The following is a 23,132-nucleotide window of genomic DNA, read 5'->3' as shown; positions in this document are numbered from 1 at the left end:
ACATCCCCAGCCCCTTGAACTACATTCTTAACCCTTTATTTATTTATTTATTTTATTAAATCCAGAGGTTTTTTTTTTACAACTACCACTGAGCTACATCCTCAGCCCTTTACTTTTTATTTTCAGACAAGGTCTTGCTAAATTGGCCAGGCTGGTCTCAAACTTCCAATCCTCCTGTTTCAACCTCCCAAGTCTCTGAAATCACAAGCATGCACCACTGTGCCTGAGACTGAATTCACTGAAAATCCTTGATTAATAACAAGTTCATGCTAGATCTATGGCATAGCTCCATGGTAGAGCACTTGACTAATGTGCATAGCCCTGGGTTTGATCCCAAGCACCAGAAAACAAACAAACAAACAAAAAGCAAGTGCATATCAAGAGAAGTTTTCTTTTACAGAAACTTTCAACTTGTACCAAAGATTTTTATGCTTTGAGAATATTCCACACAACACTGGGGGTATAGTTCAATGGTAGAGCACATGCTAAGCATGTGTGATTCCTTGGATTCAATTCCCAGCACCCTCCTCCAAAAAAAAAAAAAAAAAAAAAAAAATCACACATTTAAGTTCTTTGGGACTCCAGTAAAATTCTCTTTCTAGAGTCCATATACCTCAGTATCTGCAAGGACTTGGTTCCAGGACTGTGCTTGGTTCCAGCAACTGTGGTTGCTTAAGTTCATTGTATGAAATGACCTATATTTACATATAACCAATGCACATTCTCTCATGTATCTTGAATGAGAATACTTATTATAACATATAAAATAAATGTTATATACCTAGTCATTATAATATATTGTTTAGGGAATAGAGACAAAAAAAAAGTTAGTATATATTCAATACTGCCCCTTCCCCATTTTTTTTTTTTTTTTTTTTTTTTTTTTTGGTATTGAGTATTGAACTCAGGGGCACTTTAACACTGAGTTACATCCCAAGACCTTTTTACTTTTTATTTTGAGACCTGGTCTCATTAAATTGCTGAGGTTGGCTTTGAACTTGTGATCTTTATGCTTCAGTCTTCCAAGTCATTAGTATTATAGGTATGTACTGCCATGGTGAAGGCCAAATCCTTCAACACAAGAACTGAGGAGATGATTAAGCATGTTATGGGGTGCCTGTGTCCTGGTGGCTTGAAACCACACAGAGCTCTGGAGGCTCATTAAATGCTATCAAATGCTAAATGAACAAATAAATAAAACCTACCTCCTCTGTTCAGCTCACTGGAGTGCTTTTCTGTTTCATAGATGGGATGCTGCCCAACTTTGAAATGATAGTGAAAACTATTTAGATCTTTAAACTAAATTGACTGAAATTTTATTCTTTGATAGTACTAAGTAAGTTGTATTTAGGAATTGCTGCTTCTTTTTTTGTGAAGTTTTTTTTCATTTTTTTATTAAAAAAATTTTTTTTTGGACTGGGGATATAGCTCAGTTGGTAGAGTACTTGCCTTGCAAGCACAGGCCCTGGGTTCAATCCTCAGCACTGACCCCCCCAAAAAAAAGATTCATACATGTGTAATAGGGTAATAATGTCTGTCTCATTCTACCATCTTCCCCACTTCCACAGTCCCACCTCTCCCCTCACTCCCCTCTGCTTAATCCAAAGTTTCTTCATTCTTCCCTACCCACCCCCCACTATGGATCAACATCCACTTATCAGAGAAAACATTCAGCCTTTGGTTTTTAGCGACTGACTTATTTCACTTAGCATGATATTCTCTAGTTCCATCCATTTACCAGGAAATGCCATAATTTCATTCTTCTTTAAGGCTGAGTCATATTCCATTGTGTATATATACCGCATTTTCTTTAGCCATTCATCTGTTGAAGGGCATCTACGTTGGTTCCATAGTTTAGCTATTGTGAATTGAACTGCTATCAACATTGATGTGACTGTGTCACTGTAGTATACTGTTTTTTTTTTTTTTTATGGCTTGTTCTTTTTTTTTTAATTAAAATATTTTTTATTTTTACAGACACATTTTGATTCATTATACACAAATGGGGTACAACTTTTCATTTCTATGGTTGTACACAACATAGATTCACACCATTCATGTAATCATACATATATATAGGGTAATACTGTCTGTTTCATTCTACTGTTTTTCCATCCCCAACCCCTCCCACCCCTTTTTCCTCTACACCATTCAAAGTTCCTTCATTCTTCTCTACCTCCTGCCACCCCCCATCTTAATACATTGTCATGCACTTATCAGAGAAAACATTCAACTTTTGGTTTTTTGGGCTCAGCCTATTTCACTTAGCATGATATTTTCCAACTTCATCCATTTACCGGCAAATACCATAACTTTACTCTTCTTTATGGCTGAGTAATATTCCATTGTGTATATATACCACAGTTTCTTTATCTATTCGTCAATTGAAGGGCATCTAGATTGGTTCCATAATCTAGCTATTGTGAATTGAGCTGCTATGAACATTGATGTGGCTGCATCACTGTAGTATGCTGATTTTAAGTCCTTTGGGTAAAAACCAAGGAGTGGGATAGCTGGGTCAAATGGTGAGTCCATTCCAAGCTTTCTGAGGAATCTCCATACTGCTTTCCAGAGTGACTGTATTAATTTGCAACTCCACCAGCAATGTGTGAATGTGCTTTTTCCCCACATCCACACCAACATTTATTCTTGCTTGTGTTCTTGATAACAGCCATTCTAATTGGAGTTAGATTAGTATGCTGATTTCAAGTCCTTTGGGTATAAACTCAGGAGTGGGATAGCTAGGTCAAATGGTCGTTCCACTCCAAGTTTTCTTAGGAATCTCCATATTGCTTTCCAATGTGCAGTCCTGCCAAGAATGTATGAGTGTACCCTTTTCCCCACATCCTCACTGATACTTATTATTGCTTGTATTCTTGATAAGTACCATTCTGACTGGAGTAGTTTTGATTTGAATTTCTATAATTGCAAGAGATGATGAGCATTTTTTCATATGTTTGTTGGTCAATTGTATTTCTTCTGTGAAGTGTCTGTTCAGTTCCTTAGTCCATTTATTGATTGGGTTATTTGTTTTTTTGGTGTTAAGTTTTTTGAGATTTTTATATATCCTGGAAATTAGTGCTCTATTTGAGGTGTGGGCTCTCTCTTCATGTTATTGATTGTCGCCTTTGCTTAGAAGAATCGTTTTAGTTTGAATCCATCCCATTATTGATTCTTGATTTTACTTCTTGCACTTTAGGGGTCTTGTTAAGGAAATCAGGTTCTAAGCCAACATGATAAAGATGTGGGCCTACTTTTTCTTCTATTAGGCACAGGGTCTCTGCTCTAGTGCCTAAGTCTTTGATCCCCTTTGAATTGATTTTTGTTTAGGTTGATAGATAGAGGTTTAATTTTATCTCTTTACATATGAATTTCAAGTTTTCCCAGCACCATTTGTTGAATAAGCTACCTTTTCTCCACTGTATATTTTTGGCACCTTTGTATAGTATGAGATAACTATTTATGCGGGTTTGTCTCTGTGTCTTCTATTTTGTACCATTGGTCTACATGTCTATTTTGGTAACAATACCATGCCATTTTGTTACTGTTGCTCTGTAGTATAGTTTAAGGTCTGGTATTGTGATGCCTCCTGCTTCGCTCTTCTGACTAAGGATTGCCTTGGCTATTCTGGGTCTCTTATTTTTCCAAATGAATTTCATGATTTGCTGAGAGTTGCTTTGTGGCTTAACATATGGTCTGTTTTAGAGAAGGATCCGTGTGCTTCTGAAAATAAAGTGTATTTGCTCATTGATGGATGAAATACTTTATAATGTCCATTAAGTCTAAATCATTGATTGTATTATCTAATCATATAGTTTCTTGTTTAGTTTTTGTTTGGAAGATCTATCCAATGGTGAAAGAGGTGTGTTAAAGTTACCCAGTATTATTGTCTTGTGGTCGATTTGATTTTTGAAATTGAGAAGGGTTTGTTTGATGTATGTAGATGCTCCATTGTTTGGGGCATATGTATTTACAGTTGTTGTGTCCTGTTGGTTTATGCTTCCCTTAAGCGGTATGAAATGTCCTTCTTTATACCTTCTGACTAACTTTGATTTGAAGTCTATGTTGTCTAATATGAGGATGGAAACCCCTGCTTGTTTATGCAGTCCATGTGAGTGATATGTTTTTTCCCAACCTTTCACCTTCAGTCTGTGGACATCTTTTCCTAGGAAGTGAGTCTCTTAAAGACAGTGTATTATTGGGTCAGTTTTTTTTTTTTTTTTTTCAATTCAATCTGCCAATTTATTGCTTTCAATTGATGAGTTTAGGCCATTAACATTCAGTGTTATTATTGAAATATGATTTGTATTTCTGATCATTTTGTTTTATTTTTGGTTTTTAACTTGACTTAGTTTCTCCTTTGACTTTACCTTTAGTGTAGTTCCTCCCTTTGCTGGTTTTCATGGTTTTAAAAAATTTCCTCCTTTTCCTCCTCACATTTTGCTGAGAATGTTCTGTAGTGCAGGCTTTCTAGTTGTGAATTCTTTTAACTTTTGTTCATCCTGGAAGGTTTTATTTTATCTTCAAATCTGAAGTTTAATTTTGCTGGATATAAAATTCTTGATTGGCATCCATTCTCTTTCAGAGTTTGATGTATGTATTCCAAGACCTCCTGTCATTGAGGATCTGGTTTGAAAAATCAGCTGAGATTGGAATTTTTTCCCCCCATATGTGATTTGATTTTCTTCTCTCAAAACCTTTAAAATTCTATCTTTATTCTGCATGTATGTCATTCCCATTATAATGTGTTTGGTGCGTGTCTGCTTTAATTTTATATATTTGGGGTCCTGTAAGTCTCTCGTAGTTGATTTTCCATTTCATTCTTTAGATTTGGGAAGTTTTCTGATATGTCATTGAAAATGTTGTGCATTCCTTTTGTTTGTATCTCTATGCCTTTGTATATTCTAATAAATCTTAAATTTGCTCTTTTCATGTTATCCCATATTTCTTGGAAGTTCTGTGATGTACCTTTTTGTGTCTACCACAGCAAAGATAGGGATAACATTAGACTATCTCCTAAGGTTATTTTGAGATAAGAATATATATTTAAAGTATTCAGAATAGAAGAGATCCTCCTTTTTTCTCTTCCTTTTCCTCCTCTTGTTCATTTTTTTACAGCAGCAACTATTTTAAATACAGCACTGACAAGTCCGAAAATCTACCAATTTATAAAAAAAAATCATTGTCTTTTAAAAAAAGTTTTATGAAAGTTTGCTCCATGCACAAGCACTAGTAGCACTGCCTGAACTTGTTAGAGATGCAATTTCCAGGGCCTCATCCCAGGACTCTCAGTAAGACTCTCTGGAGGAATCTGCTTTTAATGTCCTGGTGATCCTTGTACATACTAAAGTTTGCCCTAAACGCAAAATGTTCTTATTTGTTCTAGGGAGGAAAAAGGAAGAAAACAGATAAAATCCCTTCAAAAACAGTTAATTAACGTCAAAAAAGAACGGCAAGCTGAAGTACAGGTAAGAATTATCTGGACAAATAGAAAAAGTACCTGGCAAATACAAAACCAGAGAGGGTGTTAAGCAATTTCCAGGGAACTTAAAGATTAAATTTTGGGAACCAGGTGCAGTGGTACACACCTGTAATCCCAGCAACTGGGGAGGCTAAGGCAGGAGGATTGCAAGTTGAAGGTGAGATCCTCAGCAACTTAGTGAGAACTTGTCTGAAAATAAAAATTAAAAAACACTAGCTATGGAGCTCAGTGGTAGAGTGCTTTGGTTTCAATCAAAACAAAAATCCTTATGTTTATAGGTTAGAAGAGTCAAAATTAGAAAGATGTCAATTCTTTCAAAATCAGTCTACAGATTAAAGAATCCTGACTAGAGTTTATCTTATTTCTTGTTATTTTTCATTTGTTTTTTTTTTTTAGAAACTTGATAAAGTGATCCTAAAATTTATATAGAAATGCTCAGGCTAGAGCTGGACATGGTGTCACATGCCTGTAATCCCAGCAACTCAGGAGGCAAAAGGCAGGAGGATCACAAGTTCAAGACCAGCCTCATCAATGTAGTAAGGACTTAAACACTTAGTGAGAACCTGTCTCAAAAATAAATAAATAAATAAATAAATAAATAGAAAGGGCTGGTCACGTAGTTCAGTGGCAAAGCACCCCTGGGTTCAGTTCTCAGTAGCGAGGAAAAAAAAGAAAAAAGAAAGAAAGAAAGAAAAAAAAGTAACGCTAGGGTGTAAAAGTAGTCAACAATATTGAAGAAGAACAAGGCAGAAGGACTTACTTTCTTGAATTTTTAGAATTATCATACAGCTACACTAATTAAAATAGCATATATACTAAAAAGAACCAATAACAAAAAAACAGCATATATCAGTGCAAGAATTAACAAATAGAGTAGTGAAACAGAATATAAAGAAAACCATGACAGATTAGTGACAAGATGGTAAACAGTACAGCGGCAGATGGTATTTTTAATACACAATGCTGAAGAAATTGCATACCTGTATGTAAAGAAATTAGACTTTCCTCTGAACTGATACCATACACAAAAATCAATTTCATATTAGTCAGGGTTCTCCAGAGGAACAGAATCAGCAGAAAGTATGATTATAAAAAGGGGATTTATTAGGTTGGCTTACACAACCAGAAGCTGGATAGTCCATAGTGGCCATCTGCAGGCTGCTGAGCTGGAGGAACCAGTAGCTGCACAGTCCAAGAGGCTGAAACCTCAGAATAAGAGAGACCAATGGTGCTACCCTAGACTGAGACCAAAGGCTTCTGGAAACTCCCTGAGAATCACTGGCAGAGTGAAACAAATTAGTCTAGTCCTAAAAAAGACATACAAAAGACATACTGTCTGATTTCATTTTTTAAAAACGTGCAAAAAAGTTAACTATGTTGTTTAGAGGTAAATGGTTAGATTTTAAATTTTAAGGAAAATTACCATAAAATTAAGGAAGAATGTACCTTTCTTTGGAAGAATGAAGGAGTGAGAGTCTGATATCTTCAGACAATTTGCAGCAACAATCAAGAACCCATTCAAGAAGAATTGAGCTTGCATCTGCTGCTGCTTCTTGTTCTTTCAACTTTTTATTCCATTCAAGCCACCATCCTTTTGGATGGTGCTGCCCATGCTTAGGGAGGGTCTCCATTTCAGTTTGCTGTCCCCCGTGCCAGTCATTTCTAGATACACCCTCACTGACACACCCAGAAGCCTCTTAATCTTTAGCAATTCTTAATCCAATTAAATTGACAATTCAGATTAACCATTACAGTATAGATCAAAATGTGTGAGGATAAAGCAACAAATTTCTAGTTATTATAGAAGACTACCATCTTGACTTTGGATAGGGAAAGATTTCTTAAACAGGCCACCAGTGGTACATATTGCAAAGGAAAAGGTTGGTAAATTTGACTACATTAAAAATTAAAAATTTCTGTTCATCAAAAGACACTATTAAGAGAGGGAAAGAGAGGGTTTAGAGCACATTCTGGCATGTGTGAATCTCTGGTTTTAATCCCTAGTACCACAGAGAAAATGTAGAGATGAGGGGAAAGGGAGAGAGAGAGAAATCTTCAATGTGGGATAAAGTATGTATACAACCATTTACATAATATTTATATAATCAACACATAACCAGGAAACGGCTTGTATCCAGAATATATGGAGAACTCCTACAAATTAATGAGAATGGGATAGATACCTAATGGGAAAACAAGCCAAGAGAGTAAATGCGCACTTCAAAAAGAGGATGTCCAAGGATCTAGTAAACATATAAAAGTGTGTTCGGCCTCAGTTGTCATTAGGGAAATGCAAATTGAAACCACATGAAGACACAGTTATATTTTCATTAGGATGAATAATTTAAAACTCTAAATGCTGGCTATGTGGAATGATGGGCATTCTAGTACTAAAGCTGAGCATTTATGTTGGTACTACTATGCTGGAAAAGCACCTTTTAAAAATAAAAGATAAGCATATCTTATGAGCCAGCAGTTCACTCAATAGAATGTGTATGTGAAAAATCATGTGCAGAAACAATCAATACAGCATTATTTGTGATAGTTATAAATGGAAACAACCAAATGGTTATCATACCTTTTGGCATATTCATATAATGGAATACTAAACTTAAGTTAAAATAAATGATCTGTAGCTACCACATCATAAACCTTACATGAAACAAATTTGTCTAGTTCTAAAAAAGACATACAAAAGACATACTGTCTTATTTTATTTTTAAAAGGTGCAAAAAATCTTAACTATATTGTTTAGAGGTAAATGGTTAGATTTTAAATTTTAAAGAAAATTACCATAAAATTAAGGATATTTGGTACTTTGGGGGAAGAGGGAGAAGGTAGTGATTGAGAAAGGGCATGGGTTGAGGGGCTTATGTCAATCCTGTTTATTATCCTGGCAAGTTGTTACGTGGAGTTCAACCTTATGATAGTTGAGATGTACACTTATTTTTCACACTTTTAAAATACATTCTGTATTCATAAAAAGACTTAGAAAAAAGTAATTACATATATGTTGTGTGTTAGAATCAAGTACGAGATGTTAGGGATTCATAGAGGAAGGAGCTTTAAGGACAGTGAGCAGAGGAGAAGGTCACTCTATAGATATCATTGTTAAACTGAAACTTAGTAAGTTTTACAGGTGAAGAGAAGAAGACTGTTTTAGGGCATAATGAACAGAAAAAACGTGTTTAAAGGATTTATTGTTGTGTCTTCTTGGTGAATTAGCTCTCATAATAAAAAAAATTTCTTTATGGTAATACTTTTTGTCTTCAAGTCTATTTTATAATCAAGTATGACACTCCTTTCCTCTAAACTTATTAGTTTTTCTTTATGTTTTGTTTTGTTTTTTGGTAGCAGGGATTGAACCCATGGCTGCTTAATCACTGAGCCACATCCCTAACCCTTTTTATTTTTAATTTTAAGATAAGTCCTCGCTGAGTTACTTAGGTTCTTGCTAAATTGCTAAGGCAGCTTTGAACTTGAGATCCTTCTGCCTCAGCCTCCTAAGTTGCTGGGATTATTGTCATACACCACTGCACCCAACTCTTAATGTTTTTTTAGTATATTTTTTCTACTCATTCATTAACCTTTTTTTTTTTTCACAGTACCAAGGTTTGAACCTAGAACCTTGTGCATGCTAGGCATGCACTCTATCACTGTAGAACCCTACCCCTTTTTATGTTATTTTGAGACAGGGTCTCCCTAATTTGTTCTGACTGGCCTTGAACTTTCTCTTTTTGGTCTGGAACTGCCTCATCCTCCTGAGTAGCTGGGAATTACAACCACAACTCAGTTCTCATTCATTAACTTTTAAACTGTCTTTATATTCAAACTGTCTTTTATAGAGAGCATATAACTGGATTGCAGAGGCCTTATGCCTGGGTCATTAATTCAGGAACCAAAGGGGAGATGAGCAAATGAAGACATTCATAGGGAGAAAAAGCTGGGGTCAGGTGGGCAGCCAAGCCCTGGTGAGGCTTGACTCCAGAGCTAGCTTAGCAAGTTTATTATATAGGTTTCATCATCATCATCATCTTGACCTGCACCTTCACACAGGGAGCTCTCAGCACAAATGCAGCCATGAGAGTCAGACAGGCCATGATTTAGATCACTGCTCTCCACACTGGATCTTGCTTTTATTCTAACAACCTCTGCCTTTAAATCAAGAGTTTTAGTCCACTAACATTAGTGGAATTATTTATATGGTGGATATGTGGTATATGTGTGTGTGTGGTACTGTGAATTGAACCTACGGTCTTCTACATACTAAGCAAGTGCAAGTGCACTACCACTCAGCTACACCCTCATCCCAGATATATGTCTTTTATTTTATTGTTTATTATCTTATCTGTTTGTCTCCTCTGCTTTTCTTCTTTTTCCTGACTTATTTTGGTTTATTTGATTTTTTTTTTTTTTTTTTAGATATCTATTTTAGTAATTACTTTTTGTGGTACTAGATGTTGAACTCAGGGCCTTGAGCCTGCTAGGCAAGCATTCAACCAGTGAGCTACAGCTTCAGCCCTTATTGAAATTTTATTTTGCAATGTGGTCTCCCTGTGTTGTCCAGGCTGTCCTGGAACTTGTGATCCTCCTGCCTCTGCCTTCCAAGCAACTTGGATTATAGGTGTGCAGTCCCACACTCAGCTCTATTTTAATTTACCTATTGGCTTTTTACCCATACCTTTTTGCATTAATATTATTATCTCTTCACATAAAAGTAAAATCCTTGACACATATAGTTTCTTTTCTTAACTCCCTTTACCAGATTCCCTTAACCTATGACTGTCATATATAGTTCATTTACTACACATTACATACACCACAAGACAAAAATATTTCCACCTTTAAATAATTATGTGTTTTTAAAAATTAAGAGGAAAATAAGTCTTATATTTATCCTGATATTTATCAATAAGTTTCCATCTGATATCATTTTCTTTTAGCCTAAAGAAATTCCTTACTCTTTTTTATAGTCCTTGTTCATTGCTGATAGTATTCTGAATTTCCTTTTACCTAGAAATGTCTTTATTTGTCTCCATTCTTGGAAAATATTTTCACTGAATACAGAATTTTGAATTGACAGGGGTTGTGTGTGGGGGTCAGAGGTAGAGCATTTACCCAGCATGTATGAGGCCTTGGGGCCCCAGCATTTAGAAAGACAGGAGAGAAAGAATTTTGAGTTGACTGACTTTTCTTTCAGTGCTTAAGAATGTTTACTCTCTTTTGACTTCCATTATTCCTTTGTAAAGAGAGTAGTTATTCAAATCTTTGTTCCCCTGTATATAGTGTGTTGTCTTCAAAATTTTTACCTTTCGTTTTCAGCAGTTTGAATATACAGTGTTGAGATATAGTTTTCTTCATATTTTTCTGTTTGGGTTTCAGTGGGGATTCATGAATATTTAAATTTGCATCTTTCCCAAAACTTAGGATGTTTTTAGCCAATATTTATTTTTTAACTTTTTAGTCATCTACATAACTTAAAATTTACCATCTTAATCATTTTTAAGGGCATTATTTAGTGGTGTTAGTACATTTACATTGTTCTACAACCATCACCATCCATCTCCAAACTCACTCGTCTTATAAAACTGGAAATCTATGCCATTACGCATTAACTACCTGTTTCCCTCTCCCCGCAGCCTATGGAAACTAGTATTCTACTTTCTGTCCTTAAGGATTTGACTACTCTAGGTACCTCATATAAGTAAAATCATACACTATTTGTGTTTTGTGACTGTGAGCCATCCTTTTTTGTTGTTGCTGTTGTTGTTGTAGGTGGACATAATACCTTTATTTTATTTTTATGTGGTGCTGAGGATCGAATCCAGGCCCCCTCGCACGCTGGGCAAGCACTATACCACTGAGCCACAACCCCAGCCCCATTATTTTTTCAAATAGTTTTACAGTTCTATTTGCTCTCATCTCTCCTATTAGACTCCAATTACTTCTATTTTGAACCTTCTGATACTGACCTGCAGGTCCCTCTGTTCTTTAATTTTTTTCATTTGTCCATCAGATTGAATAATTTCTATTAATCTATCTTTATGTTCACTGGCTTTTTCTCTGTCCATCTCTACTCTGCTGTTAAACCTATCCTAGTATATTATTTGTGTGTGGGTTTCTTTTTTCTTTTTTCTCTTTTTCTTTTTTGGTACAGGGATTAAACCCAGGGAGGTTTAACTACTGAGCCACATTTCCATCCCTTTCAAAATATTTTATTTTTTTATTTAGAGACAGGGTCTCGCTGAGTTGTTTAGGACCTCGCTAATTTGCCGAGGCTGACTTTGAACTTGCCATCTTCCAGCCTCAGCCTCTCGAGCCTCTGGGATTACTGGCGTGCACCACTGTGCCTGGCTCACTATTTGTGTTTTAGATGATATATTTTTCAGTTGTAGAATTTCTACCTATTTGTTGTTTATAGTTTTTATTTATCTGCTTAGATTTTCTATTCTTTTATTTGTTATGAGCATATTTCCCCTTTATTGAGCTTGTAGAAATCCTTGTCTACTGATTCCAACTTCAGGACATTACAAAGTTAATCTCTGTTGATTATCTTTCCTGAGAATAGTCCACATTTTCATCTTCTTCAATGTGGAGTAATTTTGGAATGTGTTCTAGACAGAGGAAATGTTATACTGTGGAGACTCTGCTCTTTGTTCCATCCCCACAAAGCATGTTGACATTTTTATTTTAGCAGGCACTTAAATTGGCTGATTTCAAACTTAAAAATTCTCTCTTGCCTACAGAGGGCATCAGCTCAAATCTCAGCTCAGTTCTTTTATCCTTAGCAGAGCTGCTTTCGATCATCCTTATACATTTGGGATGAGTTTATACACAGAATTTTGTGTTTCTTTTCTCTGGTTCAGGATTATTTCCTTCCCTTCAGCATTATTCTCTCACTTTCAGAGACTGATTGCCACCAAATCTGTCTTGGTTCTTCAGTCTAAAAAAACTATAGCGTTTCAAATCGGAGTTTCAGCTGTTTGGCATGCACCCTCCCTCACCCCACCTTAGTGCTGACAATGGTCCAATAAAGGTCACAAAAGCAGAAGTTTATCCCATGCTAGTTCCTTCTTGTAAGTATCTATTTTACTCCAGAATATACTTGCTTTTGTATGTTCTCTGATGCTTTTGTCATTTCCTTTCTTATTGTGGTCAGAGTTTATAGTTATTAACTGTGTGAGGGTCATTCTGATAGGAGCTTATTGGCAAAAATTAAAATGGAATTTTTGAAGAATCAATTGGGAGACAGAACTTAGGGTACATAAGGGACTAAAGAAGGCCAGTAGAGTTGAAGTTTGGAGAGAAATGCAGAGAGTGGCATGAAATGAAGGTAGAATGTGAATCAGGCAGCAGGTTCAGCTGTGCTCCTCTGGGCACACAGCATCAGTGGCTGCCATGTAGATGGAGGAGGCTCATCATGTATGAAATCTGCCTTGTCCCTGTAGGCCAGGGTTTGAGACCATGTTGAAATTCTGAGTTTGTAGTCTGTGCTTTGTTTATTAGTGCTACTTTTAGTCTACTTTTAGATCCATGACGTTTTTGGTGTGTTTATGTGCTGGGGATTGAACCCAGGGGCACTTAACTGCTGAGCTACATCACCAGACCTTTTTCTTTAAATTTTGAGAAAAGGTCTTGCTAAGTTGCCCAGGCTGGCCTTGAACTTGGTGATCCTACTGCCCCAGCTTTCCTGTCACTGGGATTACAGGCATGTACCACCACGCCCAGCTTGACCTAGTGTTTCTTAAGGCAGTTGCCTTTACCTCATCCTCCTGCTTCTAGCACATGCAACAAACCTTTTCATTTCTGGAGCTGCCTCTGAAGTATTTAGCATTGAGGAGCTGTTACCAAATAGAAAGCCACGGGGGCTGGGGAGATAGCTCAGTTGGTAGAGTGCTTGCCTCGTAAGCACAAGGCCCTGGGTTCGATCCCCAGCACCCCCCAAAAAAAAAAAAAAAAAAAAAAAAGAGAAAGCCACGGAGGAGTTATTTCCCAGACCAATTGGATGGAGGTGAGGGGAATACACTCACCCCCCACACACACACACATGTTCTCTAAGACAGAGGCCTGAGCCTTTAAGAAACTTGGGCAGTGAAGAAGAGTTCTTTACTTACTCCAGCTTTGCCATGATAATTGACTAACTATAGTGACCATGAAGGATATGATCCCACTCCTACTCATTTTGGTTGGTTATAAAAGGAGTCAAAGGTTACAAAACGGGACATTCTGGAACCCTAAAATGTTACTGCAATAGTAAGAGACAGTTCCCAGTGGTACTTACTGATTTTGAATACAAACTATTGCCCTTTGACTCTTAAAGTGCCCTACTTTTATTTTAGTGCTTAATGAAGAATATCTTATACCTCCTTCTTAGCAGGAGGTAATCATGGAAATTTGCTCCTCAGACCTGGGTTCACATGATTGTCTACTGGGCGCCTCAAAGCCAACACAGCCCTGTTAATTCCTTACCCTCTGTTCTTCACTTCACCCCACTATCATAGTCACTGAAGTTGCTCTGGAAAGCTCAGTGCTCCAGGAAGCTTTGCATGATATATTAGAATGGACCTGAACTACTCCATTCTAAACTATGCTTTGTTTTCCCCCTGGCCTCCCTATTACTAACTTGCAGATTACCTAGCTCTTTTCCTCACTTGTCCCCTCACTTTTTTGCATTCTTTGATGACTTATCTCCTTTTTCTTTTTATTCTGGCCAGTTATAGAATGAGTACCAGAGACAGTAGATTGAGATGATTGTGATGATCTCTAGACTTAAAAATGGGTTAAAGAAATTAAAGAAAGAGACAGAGGCATACTAACTAAATTTGAAGCTTCAAGCTGGAAAGTGATAAGTAAGACATCAGAATTCAAAACCCCATTGATTATTAGAACACTGAACTAGCTGGGCATGGTGGTGCACACCTGTAATCCCAGTAGCTCAGGAGTTTGAGGCAGGAGGATCCCAAGTTCAAAGTCAGCTTTAGCAATTTAGTGAGGCCCTAAGAACTTATTGAGACGCTGTCTCTAAATAAAAAGGGTAAAGGATGTGGCTCAGTGGTTAAGTGGCCTTGAATTTAATCCCTGGTACCACAAAACAAAACAAAACAAAATACTGAACTGACTCCAGCAAGATGCAAAGGTGAAACTGAAGTCCTGATTTTGGTTCGGAACATTATCAGTTGTGGATCATGAACACCCAATTTGTCTTCAGCCATTACATCAGACTTAACCAAGTTGGTTAAGAGTAATTGAGTTTAGGACCCCACTACTGGTTGTTGTAGGAACAGAAATTTTAAAGGTCCCTGCTTCCTCTGTCTTTTCTAGACTTTTTAGAGTCTTTTTCACAGTGGTGCTTTCAATGGCTTGTCATCAGTCTTAACAACTATGACAACATATTACCACAAAATATTGTGAAAAGTATTTGGAATGCTTTCTTTTTTAAATTACTTCAGTTAGTGGCACTGAATGTTCCCCTGCCCTCTGTTGTGGTTAGATATCTACAACATTGTGCAGTTTTAGGCTTCACATTTAAGAAGGAGTTTTTACTCAGAGGAGATCAGTCAAGGCAGTAAAGTGTGTTGAAGTTTTATTTCTGAAAGCATTTTAGTCAGCTGTTTTACCACTATAACTAAAAGACCCAACCAGAATACCATAGAGTAGGAACAGTTTATTTAGGGGATCACAGTTTCAAAGGTCTCAATCCACAGACAGTAGACTTTATTCCTCCGGGCTCAAGGTGAGGCTGAACGTCATGGCAGAAGAGTGTGGCAGAGGGAAGTAGCTCACATGATAATCAGGAAGCAGAGAGAGAGAGAGACTCCACTAGCCAGATACAAATATATATCCCACAGCCACACCCCAGTGCCCACCTCCTCCAGCTGCACTCCACCACCTTCAGTTTCTACTCAGTTAATCCCTATCAGGGACTCTTACAACCCAATCATTTCCCCTCTGAACCTTCTTACGTTTTCTCACATGAGCTTTTGGGGGACTACTCATATCCAAACCATAACAGCAAGATAAAAGGACATTGGTATTGGTATTCCGTTGGGAAAGGGAATGGTTGAAATGGAAATGAAAACAGTGGGTAGAATTGGAGTCTGAAACTTTAGAAATTTAGTTTGATTGTTTCCTTTGCATCTCAGAATGAGAGACTGTTTTAGCTCAGTTAATAGGTTTTTATGGAACAAGCCATTATTCTTAGTCATAGGTAGACACACATAAATGTGAATTTAATATGGAATTGTATTTTTGTGTAGCTTTTATCACTTTAATAGACCTCATCCCCATTTTCCTTTTGCTAGCCAACCCAAGAGGCAATCAAATTCCAACTTCCCAAGATAATAGATTCCAGAATTCCAGGAATCAGTCCTGTGTTTTCTACATTATATTCAAGTATGAAAACAGACACTACCATTAAAAGCTTTTGGCTCACATTACCATGGTAGTCATCAAAGCCTGATGAACTCTGGTTGACTGCTTCTTTCCATTACTTAGTCATGTTTTTCTGAATTCAAATAATAAGTCCAGAAGACCAGGTCTTAAGGAATTTTGGAATTTGGATTTGCAATTAAAGTTTGGTCTGCCTTGAAAACCTGCAAATATGCTGCATCAGTTCATGGACCTTCATCATGGGGAAAGTTCCAGACTCCATGGACAGTCAGAGCTACAGGTTGTGATGAAGGTAGATCTTTTCTTGGTGAAAATCTTAAAAGGAATTTATTTTTTTTAGTGGTGCTGAGGATTGAACCCAGGGCCTCTGCATGATAGGCAAGCACTCTACCATTAAGCCACATCCCTTTAAAATAAATTTTAAAAAATATTTTTTAGTTATAGATGGACACAATATTTATTTCTTTCTATGTGGTGCTGAGGATTGAACCCAGTGCTTCACACGTGCAAGGCAAGTGCTGTACCACTGAGCTACAATCCCAGCCCCCTTCAAAGCATTTATACAACTCAAGACTCAGCTGTAACCCACTGCTTCTTGCCTGGCTCTTGTTGCACAGTGGGAAAATGAAGAAATGGAACGGTACTTCAGTGCCGTTAGTATAAAATCATAATCAGTCATACTCACTAACTGGTTAGTATTTTATATCTTACTCTGTGTTTCCACACTGTTTCCATGGAAGGCCATAAAAATATTTGTGCAAAACAGCAATACAGAAAGGAAATCAGTGATCAGAGGCCCAAGGCAACAGCATTAAAACCAGATGCCTTTGGCTAGGCACAGCCAATGTCGTATGAACTTAAAAGTTACATAATGTAATACCTCCTGTTTGCCATAGGCAGAAACTCCTAGAGTTTTAACTCTGCTTTTCTAATCTTCCTGTTGTTACTTTGAAAGATTTAATAGGTAATTTGATTAAGAAACTGACCAGAATATGCTCTTGAGTTTTGAGAGTATATTTTTAATAGGGACATTATTTAATGAGAACCTAACTGTCCAACACTATTAGATTCTGTGAAAAACAAAACTGTAGTTAGTTATGTGGGCTTAGCTTTTCTGGAAGAGGTTTTATGTCTTTAAGTGACGTGTAAACTGGACTTGGAAGAAAGTTCGAGGGATTAAATAGGTAAAAGGACTCCTGTTGATGAAGAAATGAAATTATCTTATTTCCACTTTCACATGAATCTTCCTAGAGATTCAAATCTCATTATTGACTGTCATACAATTTGGAAATAGAATGGAGGGAAAGGGAGAAAAGAGGAGAATAAAAAAAATAAGCCCAGGGACTGGGGTTATGACTCAGTAGTAGAGCACTCGCCTACCACCTGTGAGGCCCTGGGTTCGATCCTCAGCACCACATAAAAAATAAATAAAAAAATAAAATAAAGATATTGTGTCCATCTACAACTTAAAAATAAAATATTTTTAAAAAAAGCCCAAAAATATAGCTCTTAAAATTCATTTAATAAACATTTATGGAACATTTAAGTTGTGCCAGGTCCTAAGAAAGATTTTACAGATGAAAAAACAGGCTTGGAGAGGTTAAATAATTTATTATAATCCTACTGTTTATAAAACAATATAAAATACTGAGACATTATCCATTGGACTTGTAGTTTATTCTCTGCTAGAGACACTTGTGTCTTGGGGGGGGTGGTTCTGTTATAGTTGGAATAATTATTATACAGTTAGAATAATTCTATACAGTAACATCAAGAAGTCAGACAAAATAACATGAAAGATTACTTTTTGATTACTCTTAGGGACCTATAATCCTTTTAGCTGTTTGCTTTTCATTATGGATGGTTTTGATCATTTTCTGCTTTGTTTCTTTTTCCAGTAGTTACTTAGAACTAATTCTTCCCAGCTTACATGGTAAGATGGTTGCTCTCTAGAGAAACAGATCTTTGATGAATTCATGCATCCTTACCCAACTCCCACAGACAGGGTGGCCTCAAAACTCCTGATCTCAAGTGATCCTTCTGCCTCAGCCTCCTGAAAAGCTGGGATACAGGTGTGCACCACCAAGCCTGGCTTAGTCATGCATTTTGTAGTTAGTTGTGTGTTTACTTGTTGTGCTGTCAGCTAAATCGGATCACCTTTCTGTGAAATTATTCACACTTTGATTCTTTTCAAACAAATGTTACATCTCTGACTAGAGCCTTTCCAAGGATTCCCATGCACTTGGAATAAAACCCAAATTCCTTAATAAGAGTCTCTTCAGTTTCATCTTGTCCCACTCTAAATCCTTACTGAAGAGTTTTCTTTTAGTTCTTGAAATGTGTTCAGGTCTTGGCTTCCTTAGGACTTTGGAATAAACTTTTCCTTGCTTTTGGAATTCCTATTGGTCCCATTTTTCATGTGATGAATTTAATTATCCTTCAGGTGTCAGAACAAATATTGCTTCTCAGAAAATTCTTCTCAGGCTATCCAGTCTAACATAGGTCTCTCTTATTTTCTCCCATAACCTTTGCCCTTTTTTTTTTCGTAATTTTGCACTTATTTAAATAAGTTTACACATATTTATTTCTTTTTAACCATATATTCTCCATTAGGCTCTAAACTCCATAGCTGGGCATGGTGGCATATACCTGTAATTCCAGTGACTTAGGAGGCTGAAGCCTGAGATCAAGGTCAGCTGCAGCAATTTAACAAGGCCCCAAGCAACTTGGTGAGACCCTGTCTCAAAATAAAAAAATAAGAAGGGCTGGGGACGTAGTTCTGTGGTAAATCACCCCTGGCTTAAATCCTCAGGAAACAACAACAACAAAAAACTCTAAACACTAAGAAGGCAAGGAGTATGGCTCTGTTTACATCTCCAGGGCTTAACACTGAATAAATATTTTCCTTCATGAATACTGAGCCCTTAAAATTACTAAGTACTTGGTAAACTGCAGTTTTCATATATATACTCAATGACACCTTATATAGTCAGCCCACCATGTCTGCAGGTTCTGCATCCATGGACTCAACCATGTATAAAAAATATCAGAAAAATAATTGCATATGTACTGTACTCCATGAAAAGGTCTTGAGCATTTGCAGATTTGTTATCCTTGGACGGTCCTGGCACCAGTCCCCAGTGCATACTGAGGAATGACTGGATTCATTCTCCAAGATGTTTCAGGCAGCATAGATACTAATGTTTCTGTTTTAAGGGAGGTAAAATCTAAAGAGTTTAACTGAACTTGGCCAAGTTCACACAGCTGATGGGGCTTGGATGGGAAGCTGGGACTTTTGATCATTTTGATCATTGCTGTTTCTACCAAAGTGAGATTATAAGGAGAAATCTGTGTGGGAAGAAGAGAGTACCCAAATAGCATACCTATGAGAGAATATCATTGTCTTGACATGGAGAACTACTTTGTTATCTTTTATTTTCTTGTGGATGGTATAATATTCACAATTATTGGCTTACCTTCCCTTAGTGTGATAGTAGAAAAATGATTCCAGTTCCTTGATTTGCAAATTTGAAAGGTAATCTTAAAGCTACTTAACAAATGAATGGAGACAGAATGTATATTTTTTATTTGTTTTTTAAAATTTGTTCTAATTGGTTTTACATGACAGTAGAATGCATTTTGACACATTGTATACAAATGGAGCACAACCTCTCATTCCTCTGGCTGTACATGGTGCATAGTAACACCAGTAGTGTAATCATACATGTGTATGTCCTCATCCCCAGACCCACCCCCTGCACTCCCCTCTACCCAATCTAAAGTTCCTCTATTTTTCTCTACCCCCCCCATCATTATGGATCAGCATCTGCTTATCAAAGAAAACATTCAACCTTTGGTTGTTTGGGTTTGGCTTATTTTGATTATCATGATATTCTCCAACTTCATCCATTTACCTGCAAATGCCATAATTACATTCTTCTTTAAGGCTGACTAATATTCCATTTTGTATATATACCACAATTTCTTTGTTCATTCATCTGTTGAAGGGCACCTAAGTTGGTTCCATAGTTTAACTACTATGAATTGAGCTGCTATCAACACTGATGTGACTGTGTCACTGTAGTATGCTGATTTTAAGTCCTTTGGGTATAAACTGAGGAGTGAGATAGCTGGGTCAAATGGTAGTTCCATTCCAAGTTTTCTTAGGAATCTCCATACTGCTTTCCAGAGTAGTTGCACCAATCTGCAGTCCCACCAACAATGTATGAGTGTACCTTTTTCCCCACATCCTCTCAACACTTATTGCTTGTATACTTGATAATTGCCATTCTGACTGGAGTGAGATGAAATCTTAGTTTTGATTTGCATTTCTCTAACTGCTAGAGATGTGTACATTTTTTCATATATTTGTTGATTGATTATATTTTTTCTTCTGTGAAGTGCCTGTTCATTTCCTTAGCCCATTTATTGATTGTTTTGTGTGTGTGTGTGTGTGTGTGTGTGTGTGTGTGTGTGTGTTTTCTGTTCTTTATATATCCTGGAGATTAGTGCTCTATCTGATGTATATGTGGTAAAAATTTTCTCCCAATCTGTAGGCCCTCTCTTCACATTACTGATTGTTTCCTTTGCTGAGAAGAAGCTTTTTAGTTTGAATACATCCTGCTAATTAGCTCTTGATTTTATTTCTTGCACTTTAGGAGTCTTGTTAAGGAAGTTAGGTTTTAAGCCAAAATGATGAGAATTTGGGCCTACTTTTTCTTCTTTTAGGCGCAGAGTCTCTGTTCTAGTGTCTAAGTCTTTGATCCACTTTGAGTTGATGAGAGAGATAGAGGTTTAACTTCATTTTGCCACATTTGGATTTTCAGTTTTCCCAGCACCAATTGTTAAAGAGGCTATCTTTTCTCCAATGTATGTTTTTGATGCCTTTGTCTAGTATGAGATATATACTATATTTATGTGAGTTTGTCTTGTATCTTCTGTTCTGTACCACTGGTCTATATGTCTGTTTTGGTGTTAATACCATACCGTTTTTGTTACTATAGCTCTGTAGTATAATTTAAACTCTGGTATTGTAATGCTTCCTGCTTCACTCTTCTTGCTAAGGAGAGCTTCTGCTATTCTGGTTCTCTTATTTTTCCAAATGAATTTCATGATTGCTTTTTCTAGTTCTATAAACAATGCCTTTGGGGGGCCGGGAGATAGCTCAGCTGGTAGAGTGCTTGCCTCACAAGTACAAGGCCCTGAGTTCGATCCCCAGTACCGCAAAAAAAAAAAAAAAAAAAAAAAAAACAATGCCTTTGGAATTGTAATAGGAATTACATGAAACCTGTATAATGTTTTTGGTAGTGTATATTTTAATTTTAGAAATCTGGTCTTTTCTCTTAAGAGACGGAATGAATATATTGCTCACCTCAAAGACCAACTGCAAGAGATGAAGGCAAAAACCAACTTGGAGAATCACTACATGAAGAGAAATACTGAGCTTCAGATTTCCCAGACCCAGAAAAAATGTAACAAAACAGAGGAGCTCTTGTTGGAAGAGATTGAGGTAATTACTGCTACATTAGGAAAAATCAGGTAGGTTGGGGTTGTAGCAAGATGGTAGAGCACTTGCCTATCATGCACCAGGACCTGGGTTCCATTCCCCCAACACACAACCAGGTAGATGCCATTTGAACTATCACTCCTGGTATTGTCTCACCTAAGAAAGGAAGGGGCAGAGGGTAATTTTCCTCCATCTTGCTCCTCAATCCTTAAGGCTGAAATAAAAGACTAAACAGGTTTTGAATATTTGCAAGCAGAGATTCTGATGGGCAGACCTTCATTTGAGAAGGAAGGCTGAGCAGTTAAAGGAACAGCCAGAAGGCCAAGAAGGAGGAATAGCCATTATTAGTAGGCACAAGGATTTCTTTTTCTGAGACTTCTACTATAATGTAGGGAACTCACTTCCCATATGGTGTTAACACCCAACCCTGTCAACACACTTTTCTGGGCCTAAGAAACGTGCCCTTGAAGCATTGTTTTTCTCCTTAAATTGACCTCACTTACCAGTTATCAGGATTGGGTGCCTTTTATTCTTCAGCCTTTGTACATACCTAGCACGGTGCACGTGGCTCTGCTGTGTCTGTGAACATGAATGGAGTTGAATGGAGTCAAATAGCAGCTCTGGAGCAATGCATCAGCATTTGGGAAAAAGAACCTGTACTGCGACTCTGGAGCTTCCATCACCTGAAAACTTCTGATTTCCAACCTTGCCAGATAAAATTCTTGGTATTTGATTCTTGTTTTTACAGAAATTAAGGATGAAAACTGAAGAAGAGAACCGAATTCATATGGAGATTGAACTGTTCCTTAGAAAAGAGCAGCAGGTAAGTCACCAAAATGTTTTTATCCCCTGATTAAAAAAAATTTTTTTTAACTTATAAAAGAGCAAAAAAATTTGAGTAAAGGAAAGAGAAATCAACCATAATTCTAGGAGTCTAATGCATGAACTATAACTTATATGTCCTTTCAGAATTGCCCATCTGAATAGTTTTTTTTTTTTTTGTTCTTTTTCTAATTTATTGGTCCATTTTGATATAATTATATAAGCATGGAATATTCCAGTTAGGATCCCATTCTTGTGGATGTAGGTAATGGTGAGATTCACTCTGTTTTTTCATATACGTACATGGAAAAATTATGTCAGATTCATCCCACTATTGAATAGTTATTTTATATGGCTCTAATTTGAGGACAGGTAAAAGTTTGTCTCTTGCCTTTATAATTTTTTTTTTTTTTTTGGTGCTGGGGATCGAACCCAGGGCCTTGTGCTTACAAGGCAAGCACTCTACCGACTGAGCTATCTTCCCAGCCCCTATAATTTTTAACTTATATAAGAAACTCCATTTCTTGTTTCTATAGTGCTTTATAGTCATAATTTTAAAATAAAGTTTTTTTTATTTTTTATGTTATAAAAACAGCATTCTCAGTTGAGGGAAATTTTCTTTTTTTAATTACCAATTTTTTTTCATTCATTTTGTTTATGTTATTACAGTCTCTTAATAAAACAATTTAAAATTGTAAAATGTTCGATTGATTGGTTATCTCATAGTTTACTTGTTACTGTTTATTTTGGGCATTCAGGTTCTTCCCAGAGTTTTGTCAATATAAATAGTGCATTAATGAAAGCTTTTCCCAAATAATGTTTTTCTTCATTGCAATTATTTAGTAAAAGTAATTGTTAAGCACAAGATTATTATGTCAGAGAGATTGGCATTTTATGACTCTTGACTTATAAATGTTACTCATACTTTTCTTC

General features: G+C 36.7%; 1 protein-coding gene and 1 non-coding gene across 4 annotated transcripts in view; both read left to right on the top strand.

Annotated features, from left to right (window-relative positions):
- Positions 1-23,132, top strand: part of Iqcg (IQ motif containing G) — a 50,219-nt gene that overhangs the window by 12,405 nt on the left and 14,682 nt on the right. For all 3 annotated transcript variants that reach the window (XM_047565019.1, XM_047565020.1, XM_047565021.1), the window contains exons 6-8: positions 5,387-5,468; positions 21,219-21,380; positions 22,126-22,200. In XM_047565019.1, the coding sequence (XP_047420975.1) occupies positions 5,387-5,468; positions 21,219-21,380; positions 22,126-22,200 (319 nt within the window). The remainder of the gene's footprint in view (positions 1-5,386; positions 5,469-21,218; positions 21,381-22,125; positions 22,201-23,132) is intronic.
- Positions 13,353-13,426, top strand: Trnat-cgu (transfer RNA threonine (anticodon CGU)). Its single transcript has one exon. It is a non-coding gene; the product is annotated as a tRNA-Thr (tRNA).

The sequence above is a fragment of the Sciurus carolinensis genome, chromosome 9, assembly GCF_902686445.1.
Source record: "Sciurus carolinensis chromosome 9, mSciCar1.2, whole genome shotgun sequence".
In the NCBI taxonomy this organism is placed as follows: Eukaryota; Metazoa; Chordata; class Mammalia; order Rodentia; family Sciuridae; genus Sciurus; species Sciurus carolinensis.
This window is presented reverse-complemented; position numbering and strand designations above follow the sequence as displayed.